Genomic DNA, 23545 nt, shown 5'->3' with positions numbered 1-23545 from the left:
TAATAATCTGTCTCATATCCCTCTAATATCTACCTCATATCTACTAATCTATCTCATATCCCTCTAATATCTACCCCATATCTAATAACCTGTCCTGACAGGCCGTTTTTTACACAGTCGTTTTTAAAAGCGGACGCGAAAAAGAAGGGCATGTCACTTCTTGAGCAATTTTTCATTGACTCTATAGAAAAACAGCTCCAAAAATGGGCGTAAAAAACGCGAGTTTGCTTAAAAACCGGCTGAAAATCAGCTCTTTTCGGTTTTACAAGACTTTTATGTTGTAGCAGAATTAGGATTTTGTATAGGACAGAAGTTATGGTTGGCCGACGTCCCCATCCTGTTTGGTCCCCAACAGGGCATCAGAACAATCATTCGACTGAGGAGTGAACTTTTTAGGATCATGGGGCTGCAGAAGACACAGGCAATGCTATATTTGGCGTGAAGAGGATTCCCACGTAGAACTACATTTAGCGTATGTGGCTCACGGCGCATATATCCATTCACCCTGGCATATGCCAAAAGTGTCCCTTTGGTATACGCCGGGGCAGTTGCATTGGCATACCACTTTCTGCACTGTATAGAATAGTGTGGTATAGTTGAGATAATGTCATGACCACGAGGACACATTTTTCTGGACATCCCATCGAAGAATACTCAGCCTTTGTACAGCCTGAAACGCCTAATAAAATAGAATAGATTATTCTTGACTCTAAAGGCCCTTTTACATGGGCCAATTAATGGGCAAATATCATCGTTGTTGGCAGCACATCTGTGTAAACAGGGAGACATACTGCAGACATGAAAGAGATGTACGGGGACGAGTGACTATAGTACTAGCGCTCGTCCCCATACGTTGCTCATTCTGAAAAGAGTGCCGAGCGGTCTCATTGATCGTTGGGTTGGCCTCCCACAGTGCAGATTTGATGTGTTTTTTAGCAAAAAAACAGAATTGTATCCAGGAGAGACCTAGAAGGCCTTAATTTATATATTTCTTCTGTCGAGGTTCCGTTCCTAGTTTTGGCTAAAACCCGCATGCAAAACGTGGTGAAGCGAACCTTCGGGCAGCTATTCCATTTCTTGAATGCGGCTTTTGCCCTTCTAACCATGTTTTTGTTCAGACACGTCTCCATTCGCCATGCTGGTGTAGTCAGGGTCATGGTTTCCCCTCTCGGGTGACAGGTGTGTGTACTTGGTTTACACATTGAAGCTTCCAATACGTATGAGGGCATTTATTAAAGGGGATCAGATTTTAAGATTGAACTAGCCTGAGGTTAGTCATAAACATACGGTCTGTCTCCCGAGACCCCCTCCTAAACACAAACCAATGAAGCGGCAATGGTGGTTGTAACACTGACGTAACCGACACAGCGCCCTCCCTGTGAATACATCTGTTGCTGGTACTGCAACTAGGCCCCTTTCACTGACACAAAAACCATCTCAATCCAGGAACATGGCGTTAATCCATAAACCAGTCAGAATTGTATATTCATCACTCCCATAAAACCCCAGCCACCCAGTGAATGACAGGACACGCAGATAACATGGATTATTTATTTTGCTTGAATTGTTACATGTTCCTGATTATTCTGTGTAGGGTGAAACTAGAACTGTTGAAAATACATACACAAATTTGAGTACATCAATAACCATTTTTTTTTTTTTTAATTTTCTTTTTTTTTTTTGCGCTAGACTAAATTTTTCACAACCACGTGTGTGCTAGGTAATCAAACCAACACAGAAGCAAACCTTAGGCAGAATACTGGTCAGTAAAAACAAAGCCAAAACAATAATAATAAAAAAATAAAGAGCTACCAGATATACAGACAGGCTCAGTTCCACATTCACTACTGCATTTATAAAGCGCAAGTATTAACTGTACGTCTTGTTCGGAGACTGAAAGATCAGTGCATGGATTTTTGCCTTGAAGCAGACAGACGGACAGACACTGAGGAAAAGATACAGCCAGGTGGAATGTAAAAAGTCGGAATGATGCCGTGACAGTGACTAACTAAATACAGTACTCTGCGCGTTAATACGATTCCACGACCGACGTCATAGATATATACGTCTTACTGCAAGAATGCCTAAAATATTGGTGATCAATAACTTCGATTGTAAAGACTCCCAAAGTAGGTGAATGAAAAATAAAATGTAGGGTGTGAAAAAAAAGTCTCAACAAACTGGGCCATGCGTGGAAGAGATTGTACTTCGGGAGGTTCACCACCTTTCTGACAAAAATCTGATTAATAAGGCAATAAGAAAGCGAGGAATTTGCGCTGTCGTCCCGCCGAGCCTCCGAGTCCCATCCCTGGGTTATCCGGTGTTTGGCCTTGAGCTGAAGACCTGAGTAATCTGACAAAGCGGTAACTAGGCAAGCAATGCCTAACAACCCCACATAAAAGGCTGTAGATGTGAGTCCCTAGCAATCTGTCCAATAGAACTCAGTGCTGGATTGACACGGTCTAGAAGCAAAGCATCTTGGGAGAGGCCAAGTCATCCCATATCCAAGGCCGGTCTCAGATGTCAATAATGCGACTGCATTCTGGCGTCCACATTACGACTGCAATACCTGGACCTCCTGCAGTTGAACAGAACTCCGATCACCATAGGGTTCCACGGCCATCTAAATTTGATTCAATTAAACTGCGGGAGGACTGTATGCTGCGGCCGTAATACGAACGCTAAAATACGGCAGCATCGCAGACATCGGAAACCGGCCTCTGGCTGCGTTATTAATCAGATTGTGACGCATTTAGGAGGAGGACCTCTTTAAAGACGTATAAAAGGGAAGGGATGAAGAGAATATGAACAAGAAACCACCAGGAGTTTTGAGCAGAATAATGGGTTGCATTAAAAGAAACAAAATGTAAACAGTTAAAATACTATGGCAAGGAAGAAAGAAAATGACCAGATTTCTAAGATACTCCACAACAGAAACGATGGGAAGACCTTACACGGACGTTCTATTTTTTCCTTTCAGAATCTGACAGTCATTTTTTGTTAAACTACGAACAATAGTTACCAATATAGTTGTACTTTACAGTATATTCTGTTTGAGCCCCTGATGTAATAATTGTAATTTTTTTTTTTCCTTTAACACATAGTGGCAAAAAAGTGCGCATCACTCTAATAGAAAAACTCAATATGACTAAATATTAAAAAAAAAAAAAACAACAAAAACGTGATTATTATATCCAGGCTTACAAATTAAAGTTCCATATGTAATATTTAACTCAATCAAAAGAGATCATTGATACAGGAACAAAACACCATGGTATGAACCCAATTCATCCCGGGGGTTACAGTATGGTCACCAACATCCTGTAAAACAGGTACAGCAGAATTGTACTTCGACTTTTTGTCCTAAAATAAGTTGTAATGTTGAAAGCGAGAAGGGGGCGGGGGGGGGGGGGGGGAGAAAATCCTCACTTAGAATGTTACTAGCAAAACCCCGTAATCACAGTGTTCAGTTAAAAAAAGACATAATTACATATTTAAATCATATATATGATATACAAGTACAAATATATCATATATACAGAAGTATTAGAATGTATTTGTCCGGTAAAACACCTGAAAATTTTCCTTAAATCCACAAATTATTCTGCTACACGGAGGTTGTGAAAGTCGATGTACTATTCTAATTACTGGTCGCACGAGGGGGGTTTACAATACAGAGTGACAGTGGAAAAAAAAAAATGGATGCGTGGCAGTTGTTAGTTGTCTCCCTCTACGTTGTCAGCCTCCTCGCTCTGGTGTTCTGAAGTCCATAGCTGGAAAACAAAGCGTGTATTAGTGTTTGCTACAATGATACAGCCACTAAGATCAGATGTAACCGCCCCACCCAATAACTGGCATGCGGACAAATTACCCTCACCGTATCGCATCATGGTGCCCATTATTTTATGGTCAGCAACTTTCTGCACTCTAGCTGTTGTGAAACTACAATTCCCAGCATGCCCTGATAGCCTTTGGCTTTAATAATGAGGCCTTTGGCAGTCAGTGCATACTGGGAGTTGTAGTTTTACAGCAGCTGGAGTGCTGAATGTTGCTGACCCCTGCTCTATACTATAAAATCCTTCTATAATTGGCTTCATATAATTTCCCTTATGGATTATACTTACTGTAAGATTGTCCCTTAGTAGCTGCATGATAAGAGTGCTGTCTTTATAGGACTCCTCATTCAATGTGTCCAGTTCAGCTATCGCCTCATCAAATGCCTGGAAGGACAATCATTCACTATTAAACATGTGCCAAACGGATAAAAGTGTCTGAAGGACGGCCATGAGAGGGCACAGGTTTCAGCAACAGGCGGTCAGCGAGACATCAGCACCGCGTGCGACCCAGTACGGCCAACCCGAGAGATCTCATACGTATCCCACGGGTGGACCACGAGAAAAGGCAAGTATGTTCTCCACACTGACAATTTTATTGGCAATCATTGGATTGGGTCAAACAGTTCAGCCATGCCTGGCAAGCAAAATGTAAAGGTCACATTACATCGCCAGTTGTCAAATTGCTATAGAAGAAACAGAAAGCCAAACTAAATTACAAGAGATTAACCCGTTAGTGACCGCCCATAGGTGTTTTAACGGCAGCCAATAACGGGCTTTATTCCGATGCATAAGCCTCTTTACGGCGTTGCATCGAAATAGAGAAAACGAGCAGGAAGCAGTTAAATCTCCCTGCTCTCAGATACCAGAGGTAGCGGAGGGCTGGGGGCATCCCTCACCCTGCTCTAACGGGTGAGAACGAGATCAGTATCGATCTCACCCATTTATCCCCTCAGATGAGGCGCTCAATAGCAAGCACCGCATCGGAGTGGCTTTGGAGGGAGGGAGCTCCCCCTTATTCCACCGGATAAGAGGCATGGCATGGACTAGCAGATGCCTGTCCGGACAGGCACTAATACACCACAATACAAAAGTATTTCAGTGCATTATAAATGCGATCGGAGGATCGCATAGTGAAGTCCCCTAGTGGGACTAGTAAAAAAAATAAAAAATAGTGAAAAAAAACCTGAAAAACCCACATTTTCCCCTTTACAAAATGCTTAATTATATATATATATATATATATATAAAAAAAAATAAAGTAAAAAAAAAAAGTTACACATATTTGATATCGCCACGTCCGTAACGACCCCAACTATAAAGTTATTACATTATTTAACCCGCACGGTGAACGTCGTCAAAAATAACATAAAAACCACTGCAAAAATTGCTGTTTTCTTTGAATCCTGCCTTAAAAAAGAAAAATGTGTTAAAAAGTGATCAAAAAGTCGCATCTACTCCAAAATGGTGCCAATAAAAATTACAAGTCGTCCCGCAAAAAAAAAAACCCTCATACAACTGCATCGGCAGAAAAATAAAAACGTTACGGCTCTTCAAATATGAAGACACGAAAAAAGGGTTTACTGTGTAAAAGTAGTAAAACATACAAAATCGATACAAATTTGGTATCGCTGCAATCGCAACAACCCACTGAATAAAGTTAGTGTTATTCATATCACACAGTAAACGGCGTAAAATTAGGTCGCAAAAAAGTGTGGCAAAATTGCTGGTTTTTTTCTATTCCCCCCCATAAAAAAAAAGTTAATCAATAAATCCTATTTACCCCAAAATGGTGCTATTAAAAATGACAACTTGTCCCGCAAAAAACAAGACCTTATACAGCTACATCGACGTAAAAATAAAAAAGTTATAGCTCTTTGAATGAGACTATGGAAAACAACGTAAAAAATGGCTTGGTCATTAAGGTCTAAAATAGGCCGGTCATTAAGGGGTTAAAATGAACCTCAGAGCATTAGACACTTACTGATTTTGCTAGACTGCAGGCTTTTTCTGGAGAGTTAAGAATTTCGTAGTAAAACACTGAGAAGTTTAGGGCCAGTCCAAGTCGAATAGGATGCGTTGGCTGCATCTCACTCTTACTAATTTCAAAAGCTTCCTGATAGGCCTGCTGAGAGTTGGTTACAGTACCTGCAAGAAAGAAGAAAGCATTAGCATGTACAATCTCCCAAACAATCCATTTGCCCTCACTCCAGAGACGAACCCTTTAAACCTCAGCTATATTCCAGGTCACCTTGACAGTTCATTCCAGCTTACAGCGGCCACTAGGTGGAGCTATTAACTTACATTTTTCTTATTAGAATCAGTATTCAGATGTTAGAATTCCTGCTCCAATAGGCGGTACAATCACCATAGAGAACAGAAGTTCTGGAGCTTTATAGGATATTGGATTCAGAAAAGTCTACATTTAGGGTCAATTCACACATGGCAGATTGGTGGAGGGGTCTGCGTCTGTTCCTTACATCTGAATGAGTTTTGTGAAAATCCATGCACCTGCTGCAGAAACACCTCCATTCAGATGTATGGAAGGTATTTTCGGCAACAAATCTCCCACACGTAAACATACCCTAAGGCTACGTTTACACCAAATTGTGTCCGGAACATCCGCTGCGGAAAACCGCACGTCAAAGAACACAAAAAAAACAAACCACATATACTTACCCTCTGACGTCCTGAAGACCGGCCATCTGGGATGACGTTTTATCCCATGTGACCGCTGCAGCGGTCAGATGGGATGAAACGTTATCCCAGGGGGCCGCCTGGACGGGGAATAGAATTCTGTTTAAGTAGAAGATTTATTTATTTTTTGAGTTGCATTATTTGCCGCAGAATCGCAGCTTTTCCGCTGCACAAAACTCAATATCTGCCATTTGTTGCGGGTTTTACCTCCCCATTGAATTCAATGGCTAAACCCCGCAACAAAAAAGCAGCGATTACCCAAATACAATTGACATGCTGCGTATTTTTTTTTAAAACGCACCATAGGTCAATTTGAGCGTTTCTTTTCACTCATCATATACGCAGCGCTTGGACGAGATTTGTTCAAACTTTGCCGCTCCTGTATTGTAAAAGTACAAATGTTTTGGGTCGTCACATAAAAGGGGTGCAATTGTCCACTGGTGTAATGAAAATTGACAGGAGAACGCGTACCTTGTTTCTGATCTCCGCTGGCTACTTCTGAAAGGTACCGGTAATAATCCCCTTTCATTTTCAGATAGAAAACCTTGCTTTCTGGTGGTGTCGCATTTGCAATCAGATGCTTGTCCAGCAGATCCTGCAACAAGTCAACAATATCCACTTATATTAGGGCCCCAATAATAAAAAGCAAAAGAGACTTTAAAAATAGGAAGGAAAAAAAAAATGCAATGGAGGAGTGGTCAGGAAGAACAAGGCTATACGTTATGAGCTGCAGTACCAGTGTAGAACCACTAAGTGGCATCGATGTCATCAAAAGGAGGGTTATAAATTAGGCCGAGTACATACAATGCAGATGTAACACGTTTTGTTTTTTTAATCCACTTTGTTTCAGAGAACCGAGGATAGACCCTCGAGGATCATCTCTTTGGGATCCGTTTCGGTTTTGCATAATCTAGAAAAAGCATTACTAATCGCAGTGGCTTTTCCTATTCTTGTAAACGCAGATGAAGCAGAATTACAACGGGAGAAACAAACCCGAACGCTTAACAATGATAAACTATTAAATTAAAGTACATAATAAAATAACAGAGGTATGTGAAAGGAAATCCCCTCTCTGATGTGTAAGTACAAGGGATAGACCCCCCAGGATTAGATAGAGGCGGTGGGGGAAAAAACGGAATCAAGTTCTAATTATCAGCAGTGAGAGGTCAATTAGAACGTGAACGTGGAAGGAGCTATATTAACACGTAAACCCAACATCTAGTTACATGTTCATGGAGAACGAGAAGAATCTCCCTGCTGTGGACTCACACTAGTTCTATCTTAATATCAAATGCAACCAATAGCAAGCAAAATGCTATTAAAAGATGCCGAGCACCAGTATTTCTATAGCAACCAAAAATATGCACAGATTAACCACTCATATGCCAGGAGACGTCAGCACATATATCAGGAATGAGACTGTTCAGTAAATAATCTTCATTACGGCTGCCACCTCTCATAGGAAGGGAATGTAGAGAGAACAGTTATATTCGGTTTGTTCATTTCACATGTAAATTGCAAGTATTAATATTAACGCCGAGTTCTGGAATCCGCACTGCATTTTAAAGGGACCTGGTAAATATAGGGAATCATTTTCTAACCATGTGAAGCAGTGGCTTGGGCCGTTGCTTAGTAACAGAGGACACAGCCTGCCGGTGACAACACATGATGTGCAGGCTCTTGTGCCAATCTGTTATATTGAAAAGAAGTGCAGGACTGGCAGCACTTCACCTCCCGGCTGTCAGTGAGGGGCATCAGGGTGTAACTGGTAGTATGATTTTCTTTAATTAAATGGCAGCATATTCAAATACAAATAATAGCGCTCTGTGAACCTGTCAGATTTATGAGGTTTATGATGCAAGGAACTCAAGATCGCACAGTCATGGTGGACAATCTCTGATATAGCAGGGGTCCAAGGATGGTAAATCTGGCTGATAATCTGTATGGGGTAGTCCGACCGCACCCCGATGTCCATCAGGGAAAGAAGGATTGGCACCATGGATTTAAACACACCCGATCCTTTATTCCACTCGCTGTATAACCCTATCCCCATTGAAATAAACTTAAACGCTCAGCATATGTATGGGGAGTCAGGGGAAATTTTCACATGACAGCTTTCCCATGTGTATAGCTAGCTATAGACCACAGGTGTGAGAGAAATCCTATACTCTATGGCCAGATTTAGGAGTGGATCCGTGCACCATGTATGTTAGATTCAGCTCTATTGTGTCTTAGAAGCAATTCCCATTTAAAAAAACAAAACACACCCTCTGCACTGAGGTATCTCAACATCAGCTGCTCCTTCGTGTTACTTCTAAAGGTGACTTGCACACAGAGGCCAGATGAAGGGATCTATATACACATTAGATGTCAGCAGGACTCCGGTGGGGGCAGCCGACTATCTAATGTGTATGGTGGTGTCCCAACTGTCCAATGACAGCAGAGATCAGTGAAAAAAAGGAAACGGCCATGTTGGATTTAAATACGCCAAATCCCTTGTTCCCACAGGAGTGGAGGGCGTTTGGCAGCAGCTTATTCCCCTCTGCCCATTGGAAACACACAAACAGCTCATCCATGGGTGTATGTATATGGGGGAGTCGGGAGCATTCGGCTAATAGCGATCTGAAAGACATATGGGGATAAACAATCGTAAACTATCGCTTTTCCCCATACATTACTGATCGTTGCTCGGCCCGTAATAGGACCTTTATGTTCGCCAATTACAGATAAAACACAACTGCCCATTTTTAGCTCTTTAATTTCTATCCTACATGAGAAAGGAGATAGTGTGTACATGCAGCACTCTATAATGGGGGGAATTTATTATAGAATGTACGCCAGTTTTCGGACACCGAAATGTCAAATTTTGTAACGTTCTGTTTTACACCGCTCACACCACTTTAAATAAAAAAAAGAAAAAAAAGTGAATGGGGCTTAACGGGATGGGCGGGGCCACCCACAGCCTGACAAATGCCCTATAATTTACACCAGAAATTGGCATAGATTATAGCGCAGCCCTGCGTCAGCTCATAACTGGCGTAGTTTTGACTTTCTGGCGCAAGAACGGCCAGAGATTTTCTGAACGTATTAAGAGGCATGCGACTTGATAAATCAGGCCGATCTTACTCCAGCGCATGCTAGATTACGACTGGTGTATAAAACACCAGTCTTAAGAAATTCCACTATCTTTGTGGACCTTACTTCCTATAACATAAGAAAGGCGGTGGCAGAAGATGAGCGGCGATGAGGTAGGGCATGAACAATACTGGAGACAAATAGGTGGTAAAGCTCGGCATTCCCCTTTAACATTTATATCATAGCTGTGCATATTACCAAAACATCTGTGCAGATCTCTGTCAGCTCGGCCTCAATCTTCTCACGGTATTCTCGTGCCATCTGCTGCTTCTTCTCATTCCCCTCAGTCTTCGACTCAATGCTGGAGATCACGCGCCAAGAGGATCGGCGGGCACCTACAACGTTTTTGTAGGCGACAGAGAGCAGGTTCCTCTCCTCATTAGAGAGCTCGCCTCCCTGCTCAGTCACCGCTTTCATGGCAGCAGCCATGTCGTCATAGCGCTCAGCCTGTTCAGCCAGTTTGGCCTTCTGTACCAGTTCACCCTTGTCCATGATGAAATCTATTGGAAATAAAAAATGGGTTGCTACATTAAGACAAAGATATTGCAGCATTAAAACCTGCACCAAATCAGCAAAGTTTCAGTTTGCCTTGCAGCACACGGTCTGTGAAGGTTGGCAGCTGTGATCTTATTTCTAACCACTAGGGGCAGCACAGACTCTAGATAGGAGAAATCACACGCGACTGGGAGATAAGCTACTGAAGTCCACATACATAATACAATCTAGGGGGAAATACAATGATTATTCTGTCCTATACAGATATACAGTCTGTCTTCCGGCTAAAAATCGGCGAAAAAGGCAGTCAAATATCATCCACGTCTATAAAACATCTGTGTGCCACACTCCTTATTATAACTATTCATTAGCTTCTACTACAGGCTTCCTAATGAATAATTTTTTCCCATGCAATGTTTGCTAGGTAGTGTCCAAACATGTTCTGGCCATCGTCTAGGAAGAGTAGGCGTGTGACAACACCCGGAATCCTGAGACCTGTGCTGACGGGCGCAGTCACCCACGGATCTCCAGAACGGCTGGTGACAGGCACTTCTACCTTTTTCTAATTTCCCCAGGAAAAGTGCCCATTATATTGATACGAGAGTAATGGATGATGAAAAACATTAGGTATCTTTCACTTAGTTGTCATGAGTGGACAATGCAGAGAACTACATTGCCCAACCCTCATACACGACTATTCAGCGAGGCTAAAGGGGATAGTCAATTCATCTGGGGCGAGATAAGTGGCTGCCAAACCCCTGTGGTGCCACTTATTTCAAGGAGAAGCAAGCAATTCTACAGTCAATTCTCCCCTGAAGAAAGACTTAGCCGTCCCCACATTAGATTGTCGGGGCCGTACTGCAGTTCACATAGAAGCAGGTCAGGACAGGTATGTTTTAGGAGTGGTGGGGGCAAACGCCGACATCATTATGATGCAATCACAAGCAGAAAGCGGTCACCAGCCCCTGTAAACATGTACATTCAGCTCATCTGATTTCAAAAAGAGAATGGAGATAAGCAGAAGACAGAACACTCTTGTGACTCTTATCTAAGGGGAAACCATGTCATCCTATCCGATCTTTGCTTTCCCTGACAGGAGCTGTTGACGAACAGCCAGGCTTAGCCCATAGACATAAGATTGTCACTAGAGCCGGCCAATGAAAATAACTTACTTTACTGAAGCTGGTTATATGTATCAGATAAATGTCGATACAGAACGCCCATAATTGAATGAATAAGTGGCAGCCCCCAAACATCTGCCCAGGAACAAGTATCATTCAAATCTGCTGTTCTCTGGGAGATCAGCGATGCCAGGTGACTTGGAGACGCTTATGCCCCTATCCCTATGGCAGTAAATACACACTAGCCATTTGATGATCAATCACTTGGACATTGGAAAAATGGGCAGTGGTGGGCATTTTATGGGTCTTCAGATGAATCTTCTTAAGATTCTGTAAGCCATAACCTAAGAAATGTCTCAAAATTAATTAGATTCCCGGTAATTCTCCCTTTTCCAAGTCAATCCATGAAACGTAACATCCCCTATTTATGTTCTGCGATAGAAAAGACAACACGTACTTACAATAAGCGACATCTCGCATAGTTGCGGACGGACCTCATCATTTTAGGCAGTGGGTTTGTATAGTGGATCAAACGTAATTAACACGACCGGCCCCGAGAGGATTCACTAGTGACATGAAGACAAATAGTCACTTGATCACAGGAACATGAAGGCCGTGGGGGGGGGGGGGGGGGGGTTTGGTAACGGAGGACACCGACGAAATGTTATAAGCAGGCAAAAGTGACTGGGGCATTGAAGATATGTGGCAATACAGAGATCATGGGGATAGACCTCTCTGTAATAGCTGATCATTTAGGCTATATTCACACGGGCGTTTTTAGAACAATGAGGTTCTATCGGTGTATTCACACAACTTTTTTTTTTTAAGTTTTTTTTTTTTTAATGGCCGGGTAATACTGGGCGTCAGAAAATGGAACATGCTCTATTTACGACCATTTTCACGATTCCCATAAAAGTCAATGGATGAGTTTTTCAGAAAGCCATCTGTATGACGGCCATTAAAAACTGAGCCTAGCCCTCACAAGGGGAAGGGTATCCATGTCCTTAGGACGCGGATACACTGGAGGGCCTGATCACATCACATTTTTTACTTCCGTCGGAGGTATATATCAGGAGTCCCGACGTAAGGCACCAACGTTTTACACTGGGTAGACATACAGTGGGATATGTCGCCCGAGCTTCCTGGGTACAGCGCTACTTTAAAGAGGCTCTGTCACCACATTATAAGTGACCCATCTTGTACATGATGTGATCGGCGCTGTAATGTAGATTACAGCAGTGTTTATTATTTAGAAAAACGATCATTTTTGACAGTTATGACCTATTTTAGCTTTATGCTAATGAGTTTCTCAATGGACAACTGGGCGTGTTTTACTATATGACCAAGTGGGTGTTGTGGAGAGAAGTGTATGACGCTGACCAATCAGTGGTCATAACTCCGTCAAAAATGATTGTTTTCTAAATAAAAAAAAAACACTGCTGTAATCTACATTACAGCGCCGATCACATTATGTACAATATAGGGCACTTATAATGTGGTGACAGCCTCTTTAAACGCTGTGCCAGGGGAAGCCACTGACGTCACTGTCCATACATGAACAGTGACGTTAAGGGCTATGTAATGTGAGAATCCCCGGCAACGATCTGCCCCAGTACTCCGCTCGGTGTGGCACGATCTACAGGGGCACTTTCTACAAGGGACACTGTGGCACTATGTGGGCACTGGCGTTTTCAGGGGTTTGGGACAAAAAAAATAAAAAATCTGACGAACAAAATTCATCAGTCTTGTTTTTTTGTATTTTTTCTACGGTTTTCTTCACGGTCATGTGAATATAGCCTTAAAAGTAAGATTTCCACCTTTGGCTGATAGTAGAAAACAATAGATTGCATGTGACTGCACAGTAAACGTGCAGATCAAATTTAGGTGTAGATAAAGGGTTGCCCAGGCGTTGTGTCGGGTATGACAACTCAGCTCACTTTCCTGCTGGCACTATTTCTAGAAGAAAAACAGACAAGGGAGTAATTCAGGAACGGTTTCACGCCAGTTTTCTGGTGTTAAGTTGCGAATTATTTTGCATGCAATAATTTGCGACTTTTTCAATTTTACACAGCTCGCCACTTTAAAATAGAAAAAAAAATGGGTAGGACTTAGTGCAACGGGCAAGGCCACCCAAAGCCCAACACATTTATGATAATTTACTGCAGAAATTATAGCGAAAAATCGATGCCAGTTTATAACCGGCACAAACATCCCTTTTGAGGTGCACAGATAGGAAAAGAGGCGACAAATTCAGTAAGAGGCATGGGCGACTTAGTACGTTTCCCCTAATATCATAAAACATGGTCCCACAAAAGACCTTATCTAATCACCTGTTTCTTTAATTTATTTTATTAAATTATATAGCGCCAACATATTTCGCAATGCTGTACAGAGACGGTCATGACTTACATCGGTCCCTGTCCCCGGCAGAGCTCACAATCTAAATTCCCTATATGTATATTTAAGGGGGGCGGGAGGGAACCCAGAGTAAACCCACACAAACACGGGGAGAACATACAAACTCTCGTGCCCCCCCCCCCATCACATCTATGGGGCAGAACAATACAGCTAAGCAGCGTATTCCGTCAGCCCCATAGACAATGTATGGAACAGCAGGGCGAATGCTTGACCACCGCTTGATCCAAAAGTCTACACACTACAGTTGTGCAGTGTGGGGGGGGGGTGTTTGGGACCGCTGTTCTTGTGCAACGAAGAGGGGGGGGGGGGTTCGGGACCGCTGTTCTTGTGCAGCGAAGGAGGGGGGGGTTCGGGACCACTGTTCTTGTGCAGCGAAGAGAGGGGGGGTTCGGGGACCGCTGTTCTTGTGGAGCGAAGAGGGGGGGTTCGGGACCGCTGTTCTTGTGAAGCGAAGAGGGGGGGGGGTTCGGGACCGCTGTTCTTGTGCAGCGAAGAGGGGGGGGTTTGCGACCGCTGTTCTTGTGCAGCGAGGAGGGGGGGGGGTTTGGGACCGCTGTTCTTGTGCAGCGAGGAGGGGGGGGGGTTTGGGACCGCTGTTCTTGTGCAGCGAGGAGGGGGGGGGGGGTTTGGGACCGCTGTTCTTGTGCAGCGAGGAGGGGGGGGGTTTGGGACCGCTGTTCTTGTTATCAGTAGGGGTCTTAGCTGTGGGGTCCCTAGCTATCAGACATTTATCACCTATCTAGTTGATAGGTGATAAAGAGATAGTCTCACTACAGACATTTAAGTAGAACAACTCCCCTGATGTAGAGCTGAAGATCGTGGGCATGGCTGCTGGTGATAACAGCTGATACTGCCAGAAGGGAAGCTGCCAGTGTGTCAACACGCAGAGGAAACATAGTATTACACAGCCCCCACTGAAGACAATGGGTGACCACCATGTAGTATAGAGACCCCCAGAACATGACACTCTGCAGCAGATAACTGAGGGAGGTCCCAGAAGGTCCTTCCCATGACATCCATATGGCCTATGTGGACCGGGGTATTTTACTTTGGATAGTCCTTTTCTTTATTTAAAGGGTCCAGTCACCGCTCCTGCCAGTAAATACTTGTATTCCCCATGAAATAATAATTCTGTAAAAAAAAATCTTTTAATAACACTGTTGTGTCGTTCCTCTGTTTGTCCTCCTAGAAATAGAATAAATTGACAACTGGGTGTTACGATTAATCTTGTAAAAGGGGCGTGTCCATACACAGTCTGTCAGCACTGATTGGACATGGTCAGTCTGTAGGGACACACCCGCAAATGCTAACACCCAATTTATTCATAAATTTCTAGGAGGAATAACAGAGGAACGGAACAACGTAGAATTCTAAGAAAAGAGGCTGCAGAATTGTTATTTCATGGGGAATACAAGTATTTACTAAAAATAGACACGTCATGAGAGGCGACTGGTGCTATCTAAAGTGATGTCCTGCTGTGGGGACCCCAGCAATTATCTGCAGACGAATCTGAAAATAAGTGTTCAATTCCTCTACAGCACCCCCACAGGTGAGATTAAGAACTATGCATTTACTATTAATAATGGGCAGTCCATGTATGAACACATTTCCTCCAGAGACGCTCTTTGTAATAGATGAGGGTCATGAACACGGATTCCCCCCCCCCCCCACTATTAACTGAGAATTCCATAATAAGAGTATTTGAAAGAAAATATTTTATAAATATATATTATAAATAAAACATTAATACAGTGATTAGCAAAGATTTCTGACCTTAGAGCGGTTGTCCAGAGATTAGAAGAAAAGGTCTGCTTTATTCCCCAGAAATAGGCCAGATGAACACCTTGTGGAATTTTATGCAGAAACTCTCCTTAAAAACCGCAGGTAAGGCCTTGTTCACACTGAGTTTTTTTTTGCAGGCAGAAAAATCTGCCTCAAAATTCCTTCAGGAATTTTGAGGCAGACTTTTCCCTGCCTGCACTTTCTTAGCGGCGTTTTCAGCCGGACCCGTTAAATGCCGCGGGCAAAAAGCTGAAGTGTAAAAATGTTATCTCTTCATCCAATTAATTTCAATGGGAGGTCGGAGACGGAACCGCAGTTACAAAGAGCGTGTCGTTTTTTTTTCCTGCGAGCGTTTTTTTCCGCTCACGGGAGTGGAAATCAATGGGAGGAGATTTAGACCCAATAGTGCATCAGTTGATGCGTTTTTAGATTCGTTTTTTACATTTTGATGTGGCAATAGGTGCGGTTTTAATGCCGCAGATTTAGGTACGTTTTTAAAAAAAACGAGCCAGATCCAATTCGCAAGCGGAAACGCAAGATATAGTGACATGCTGCGGATTTTTAAATACGCACCGGAAGTCAATTTACGTGCAGAAAAATTGTGCAACGCGCAGATGAGATTAGTTGGAAGCTTATTTACTACGCTGGTAATGTATTATGCTGCGGATTTGCCTCGTGAAAATATACACAGCAAATCCGCACGTAATACGTATCGTGTGCCATACTGTCTTCTCTGTTCACGATCTATGTCTGGTATTGTAACTTATCCCCAAATAGGTGAATGGAGAGGAGCTGCAATACCAGCCACATACTATGGACGAGAGAGGCGCCGCAATACCAGCCACGTACTATGGACGAGAGAGGCGCCGCAATACCAGCCACGTACTATGGACGAGAGAGGCGCCGCAATACCAGCCACGTACTATGGACGAGAGAGGCGCCGCAATACCAGCCACGTACTATGGACGAGAGAGGTGCCGCAATACCAGCCACGTACTATGGACGAGAGAGGTGCCGCAATACCAGCCACGTACTATGGACGAGAGAGGTGCCGCAATACCAGCCACGTACTATGGACAAGAGAGGTGCCGCAATACCAGCCACGTACTATGGACAAGAGAGGCGCTGCAATACCAGCCACATACTATGGACAAGAAAGGCGCCGCAATACCAGCCACGTACTATGGACAAGAGAGGCGCCGCAATACCAGCCACATACTATGGACAAGAGAGGCGCCACAATACCAGCCACGTACTATGGACGAGAGAGGCGCCGCAATACCAGCCACGTACTATGGACGAGAGAGGCGCCGCAATACCAGCCACGTACTATGGACAAGAGAGGCACCGCAATACCAGCCACGTACTATGGACAAGAGAGGCACCGCAATACCAGCCACGTACTATGGACAAGAGAGGCACCGCAATACCAGCCACGTACTATGGACAAGAGAGGCACCGCAATACCAGCCACGTACTATGGACGAAAGAGGCGCTGTTTGGGTGGGGGGGTAGACTTTCTTCCAATCCTGGACAGCCCCTTCACGGCCTGTAAGATCAGATGTATCTATCCGGAGGAGTCAATATTTGTGACATCCTTCCGAGGACAATAAAAGGGTCACATATCACCATCTGCACGTGGGAGAAGTGGTGATGGATTCAGGGGAGCAGGTGAAGCTTTCCTGGCACTACAGATTCCGAATAAGGGTGCAGTCACACACAGCAGGTTTTGTTGCAGACTGAAAAATCAGTCCCATTGACCTGGATGTGGCGGTTTCTGCAGCAGGTGCAGGGATTTCTACAAGGCCCGTTCACATGAATAGAAAAATCTGCAACAAAATCTTTTGTGTGTGACTGCACCCTTACACGATACATTGTAACATTATAAGAGAGGACACACGCTCGGCCGTCTACGATCAATGTGTCCGACCGCAGATTACCCCTCAAAGGCCAAGCAATCAGGGGTTAATTAAAATCTTCAGATCGCATTTTCCTAATGGATGTAGTCATTGATTGTATAGAATTACGGCCATTGATATGATCGGTTATATAGCGCACCCTGGAAATATAACCATCACGTATAGAAAACAGCGCACACTACAATATAATACATCGGTACAATGGTGTGAGGTAATGGGGACAGGCGCGTTACTATTACACTCCTCGCCCGGAGACATGACATGCAGCACAGCAGGAGGGAGGGAGGATGACGTGACAATGACAGGACGGGCGGCTAGAGGTGAGGTGACAGGTGGAGGAGACTGCTGATGACGGGGCCTCAGATGGACAATCCGGGGAGCAGGCCGCTAGGATCCCCGCCCTTGTATCAAGCGACTCCCCGAGAGCCCTGACTGAGCTAGCCGGAAGCCCGTGCCTCGCCCATCCCCTCCTATCTACGAGTCCCCAGCATCCGCACCTGAGAGCCGCTGTCCGGTGATAAAGCGCTGATATAAATCCGATCGAGCTCAGCTTCCTCACTATCCCTTCTGCAGACTCAATGCCGTTCTACTTCCGTTCTGGCCGCCACTTCCGCTTCCTACAAGCCCCTCCCCTTTCATCACCCGCCTCTCAACGCGGGACCAGCGGCTGCCGGGAGAAGGGGGGAGGGGGTGATCTTACTGTCACCATGGCGACTGCAGTGACGTCATCGGGTGTAGCAGTGCGGGAGAGGGGAGGAAGTCCGTCTGGGCGGGAAGGGGAGATGCGTCAGCTTCAGTGTCCGTGGTAAAGCCTGTCACTGTACGGTGGATAATGGCGCCATGGTAGCAATGAGAGGCGTTATTACAGCTTGTGGTAATTTCTGACACATTACCATAAGCCCCGGCCATTATGAATTAATGTGTGTGTATATATATATATATATATATATATATATATATATATATATATATATATAGGTATTTTTGTTTATTTCACAGCAATCACCTCAGAAATGTCAAATAATCCTCTTAGCGACACCTTTTACTTAAAAAAGCGTTGTCCAGCGTGACGTCACATACATACAGTTACATGACCATTAGTCACATGACCGCGTTTTGCTGAGTGCAGATCTCCGCACGTGCCCGTAAAGTTGTCCGGGTGAGCCTGTGCAGCCGGTACCTGAGCAAATCTTTTCATTCGGGATTACTCCAGAAATTACAGATCCATCTAGAACCTGTATACAATAAAATCCCGTCGTGTAAACCCAGAAACGTATTTTGTAGGCTCGGTTCACACCAGTGTTCATCTTTTCGTTCTGCGCCGAACATCGGATGCGCTGATTCCGTTGCTCGACTAACACAATCGGCGGCCAACAGAGCCGATTGGTTTTGTCAGGGTGTCTGTGGTTTTACAGGAAACAATAGCGCAGCCCGCTGGGCTATTTCCAGTATTTCCGTCCGGATCTGCGTCGGAGGCCCCTCCCCTGCACAGTGCGTGTGTTACCTGCGGATTTTCCTGTGGTGAATCCGCCGCGTAATACAGAACCAGCAAAGAAAATGAGATTTCAAGTAATGTCATCTACACCTTGCAAAAAAAATTTGTGTTAATTCACCTGCGGTGCGTATTTTAAAAACAGCTTCATGTCAATTTATCTTGCGTTTCCGCTTCAGAATTGCATCTGACAAGTTTAGAAAAAAACGCACCAAAGTCCACAGCATAGTTAGTCCACACGTGGTGTAAATACGGCGGATTTTCCGCAATGTATTTCTTTGCGGAAAATCGTGGCATAATACAGTAGCAGAGGAGTGAATGAGATTTCAAGAAATCTCATCCACACGCTGCGTGCGTGATATGCAGAAATTCCGCGCACAAAATTACGTGCGTTTTTTTTAAGGCGCAGCATGTCAATTGTGGTTGTGGAATCGCCGGTATTTTGTTTCAGGTTTTCTCTTTTGATTTCATTGGGGATCTAAAAACTGCAACAAACAGTTAAGTGTTGCGACTTAGAAAAACGTAGAAAGAAAAACACCTTATAATTATTACCTCAAAATATCATCTAGATACCCCACAACACAGTCATAGAGGAGGACACAAAAAATGTCATTCACAAATTCTTGAAATACTGCGGGAGCGTCACATAGGCCGAAGGGCATGACCAAATATTCGTAGTGTGCATCACGTGTGTTAAATGCAGTCTCCCTGACGTATCCGGATTTGATTGTAAGCCCCCCGCAGGTCAATTTTTTCGCCCCCCGTATACGATCAAAGAGCTCAGAAATCAACGCCAAAGGGTACCTGTTCTTCACCGTGATCTGATTGAGACCCCGGTAGACAATGCAGTGTCGAAGGGATCCATCCTTCTTTTTGACAAAGAAAAACCCGGCTCCGGCCGGGGATGAAGACTTTCGTATGAAGCCCCTCTCCAGATTCTCCTTAATGTAGGCCGACATAGACTGGGTCTCTGGCAAGGAGAGAGGGTATACTCTACCGCGAGGAGGGGACGAATCAGGAACCAAGTCGATAGGACAGTCATATTCTCGATGTGGTGGCAATATCTCGGCCTCCTTTTTGTCGAAGACATCAGCGAACTGAGTGTAACAAGGAGGCAACCCTGTTAATGACTGAGGCGAAGAAGGCTGGGATGGATGAACATGACCCAGACAGCGGTCTAGACACTTAGGACCCCACTGAAGAACCTCTCCGGAGTTCCAATCCAGGACTGGGGCGTGAAGACGGAGCCAAGGCAAACCCAGCAGCACGGGGTTGAAGGCCTTGGACAGGACATACAGGGAGATGAGCTCGGAATGAAGATCTCCCACTTGGAGTCTCAATGGCTTGGTCACAGACAATACTGAGTCAGGCAAAGGCAGTCCATCTACCGAGGCAACTATTAATGGTCTCTCCAGCATAACAGTAGGCAATTGAAGAAGATCCATGAGGTCTTGACAGATGAAATTGGCTGCGGAGCCAGAGTTCAGGTAGGTAGAGACTGGATGAGGTCTCTCGCCAGCGATGATGGTCACAGGAATAAACAGCTTGGACGAGAATTCTCTATCAAGTGCAGTAGCGCCCAGGGTTGTCTCTCCAACCAATCCCAGGCGTTGGGGTTTCTTAAGCCTCTGGGGACACAGACGCACGACATGGCCAGCAAGGCCGCAATACAGACAGAGTCCAGCGGTGCGCCTGCTCAGTTTTTCTTGATCGGACAGTTTAAGTCGATCCACCTGCGACGGAACCTCGGGCGCAGCAGAAGAACAAGGCAAGAGGGGTTGCTGGAAGTTGGACGCCAGTCTAGGAAGCCGCTTTTCCTGAAGAATCTCTCGGGATCTCTCTCTGAGCCTTATGTCCACACGGGTAGCCAGTAGAATCAGATCATCCAGGGCAGCTGGGAGATCTCGAGCAGCCAGTTCGTCTTTGATCTCAGGCGATAGGCCATACCAGAAGGACGCTACCAAGGCCTCATTGTTCCAGGACAATTCTCCTGCCAGTGTCCGGAACTGGATGGTGTATTCGCCCACGGACACGTCCTCCTGACGCAGGTTAAGGATAGCAGTGGCTGCTGACGAGACTCGTCCAGGCTCCTCAAATATGGAACGGAACAACCGCACAAACTCCTGGAAGTCTCTGGTCTCGGGTCCCTGTCGTTCCCAGATTGGATTCGCCCACGCCAGGGCCTTGCTGGCGAGTAGGGATATGATAAAGGCGATCCTGGCTCCGTCCGAAGGAATTGCTCGGGCGTGCAGAGTGAAGTGGATTTGGCATTGGTTCAGGAACCCCCTGCACGAACTTGCGTCTCCATGAAACCGAGGTGGCAATGGCAGCGAGGTGTAGCAGGAGGGTCGATCGGAGGAGCTTGACTTGGAGTGGTGACGGAAGTATCTAGCGCACCAAGATGCTGTGCCATGGAGTCTACTGCCACAATGAGTTGATCCTGTCGTGCTTGCAGATCCTGAAGGTCCGCCTGCATGGCTTGGGAGGATGACAGGCTCTTGACTTGGCCAGTGGGGTCCATGGCCTGAGCGTACTGTCACGGCGCGGGGTGTGGACCCACTGGGCCGTACCGCGTAGCGGAGTAGCAGCTGGCCAACAAGGTACAAAACAATGTCTATAGTTCTGAACGGGTACCTGAGGCAATGTAGACAGTGGCGGAAGCAGGACTTGACTTTCACAACAGGTAACGCCACGGATGCAGCGGGAAGACACGACTTGACTTTCACAGCAGGTAACAATAGCACGGAATACAGGGTGCAGGCAGCAGGAACGGGTAACACTGGGAGACCTTTAGCAAGACAAACTAGGGTATACAACAATGCTCAGGCAAGGAACACGTGGGCAGGGCCCCTTATTATAGTCCAGCAGCCATTTGGGCTGATAATGATGTTAGGCAGCTGGACGCGTACTGACCCTGTAAGGCCGGGCGCGCGCGCCCTGGGGGACACAGTCCGAGGACCCGGAAGAGAGCGACCCTGGAGGGAGCGAATGCCGAGAAGAGAGACGTCCATGGCCGGGATCGTCAAGAGGTAAGTCGGAACGACGACCCCCGCCATAGACGTAACACATTTCTTTTTAAACCTCTTATATAGATCTGACTTGGAGGCGTTAAGTGAGTGCTATGAGGCATTTAGCAGCAGATAGGATGTGCTAGAACAGTCTGGAAAGTACCTTTGTAACAGAGAACCCCAAGTAGAAAGATGAGAGGGTCTAATGAGACTTCCTACATATGATTGACATCTTCAGCATTTCTTAGGAGGGGTCAAGGTATGCAGAAAGGAAGGGGTATGGTATCAGGCCATTAGAAGCTTATATTGGTTGTCTTTGTATAATGAACGAATAGATCACTTAGCTGCTTTAGGCCATATTATCTTCCATAAGGACAAGGAAAGCTCCTTCCCAAGGTAACATTACTACTTGACAGTGTAGGGGTGCTTAAAGGGTAGGTCCGAAGGTAGGGTTTATATGAAGTAGGTGAGGGAAAGTCACGAAGGGCAAAGTGTTATATCTACCCATATTGGAAGTTTCTGAAGTCCTCACATTTAGATTATATATAATGACTTGGTGCCACTACTACTACTAGAGGACATACTATCAGGGAAGGCTAGGGTACAGTAAACAGAACAGGGAGCAATGAGAGGGTCTAACAGGTCATTGGGCCTAATAAGATTTTGGGTCTGATTTCCTTTTCACAGCAGTAAATTTGGGTGAACAATGACAAGCCATCATTTTTAAAGTTCGGTCCACCAATTTATAGAGGGTGGACTCCTTTTAAGGGGTTACATAAATGCAGTAATTATATTTAAAAAAGTCACGTACCCTTTTTCTAATATGAATTTATTTTAAAGATTAAATATGCTATAAAAAGGGGGCAAATACTTTTAAATTACAATGTAAATCTTTAGTATGCACAAGAATTTTTTCAACTGTAAACAATTTATTTTAATCCCATTTACAGGGTCTGATGGCCTCCCAGAACGCTTCTTATCAATCTTGCTGGGCCAATAATGGATCCATGAGCTTACATCTTCTAGTGGGGTAAGTTGAGGACCTGAAGTTTAGCTTCACCTTTGAAATGATTTTAATGTTTTAGGTAATTGAATTATTAAAGAAATTAGATTGGGACCATCCCCAAGGACAGGATTGAGGTGAGTGTATTCTCTACTTCCCTGTGAATATGCTTGTGTTATATAAATACAGGTTTTATCTTGTGATCCCTAAAGAATGCCACCAAAAGTAGAGCATTTCAAAACTCTTATAAATGAGCTATAAAAATAACATTAATTTGAGAAATAAGTTGTATGTATATAGTTTTTTTCCTGTAATATGCCACATGATTTGGGCTGGGCCTCTTAGTTCTAGCACATTCTTGTGTATTGTGTGCTTCCACTTTGGAGGCAACAGTTTGGGGTCGGCTCTTATGACGATGTCACCATTCACTTGATGGACACAAATAACCAAAGCATTTTCTAAAATCTTGTGTAGTCCTTCCTTGGGGTGGACCACAAGTGGCTGTGATATTTGTGTGCCCGTTTACTTTTGGCCAGACAATGTAGATTAAAGGGGTTGTCCAGGCATAAGGCAGATTTTCATACTGATGACCTATCCACAGTCATCAGTATATGATCCGTGGGGTACCCACACACAGACCCC

General features: G+C 44.7%; 2 protein-coding genes across 7 annotated transcripts in view; one reads left to right on the top strand and one right to left on the bottom strand.

Annotated features, from left to right (window-relative positions):
* Positions 1–1537: 1537 nt before the first annotated feature.
* YWHAB (tyrosine 3-monooxygenase/tryptophan 5-monooxygenase activation protein beta) lies at positions 1538–18048 on the bottom strand. Its single transcript, XM_075845198.1, has 6 exons — positions 17898–18048; positions 9864–10165; positions 7002–7125; positions 5818–5981; positions 4125–4220; positions 1538–3773 (listed from the first exon to the last, which is right to left on the bottom strand). Exons 2-6 carry the CDS (start codon positions 10155–10157, stop codon positions 3717–3719), a joined length of 735 nt encoding a protein of 244 aa, XP_075701313.1. The 5' UTR covers positions 10158–10165; positions 17898–18048; the 3' UTR covers positions 1538–3716.
* An 80-nt stretch (positions 18049–18128) lies between these two features.
* Positions 18129–23545, top strand: part of RIMS4 (regulating synaptic membrane exocytosis 4) — a 185547-nt gene continuing 180130 nt past the window's right edge. For 4 of the 6 annotated variants that reach the window (XM_075845197.1, XM_075845193.1, XM_075845194.1 and 1 more), the window contains exons 1-2: positions 18138–18274; positions 22851–22930. The gene's annotated coding sequence lies outside the window, so the exon portion shown is untranslated. Of the gene's footprint in view, positions 18275–18399; positions 21922–22850; positions 22931–23545 lie in introns of all 6 variants that reach the window. The other 2 variants (XM_075845195.1, XM_075845196.1) reach the window with 2 other exon arrangements.

Source organism: Rhinoderma darwinii, chromosome 13 (assembly GCF_050947455.1).
Source record: "Rhinoderma darwinii isolate aRhiDar2 chromosome 13, aRhiDar2.hap1, whole genome shotgun sequence".
In the NCBI taxonomy this organism is placed as follows: Eukaryota; Metazoa; Chordata; class Amphibia; order Anura; family Rhinodermatidae; genus Rhinoderma; species Rhinoderma darwinii.
This window is presented reverse-complemented; position numbering and strand designations above follow the sequence as displayed.

Bases quoted from the DNA above. Each gene is read 5' to 3' on its own strand.
- YWHAB (XM_075845198.1), bottom strand. From the start codon at position 10,157: ATGGACAAGGGTGAACTGGTACAGAAGGCCAAACTGGCTGAACAGGCT. The intron at 7,126-9,863 runs GTAATATGCACA...GACTTGTTGCAG, and splicing joins AGATCTGCACAGATGTTTTG to GATCTGCTGGACAAGCATCT. The intron at 5,982-7,001 runs GTACGCGTTCTC...TCTTTCTTGCAG, and splicing joins CAGCGGAGATCAGAAACAAG to GTACTGTAACCAACTCTCAG.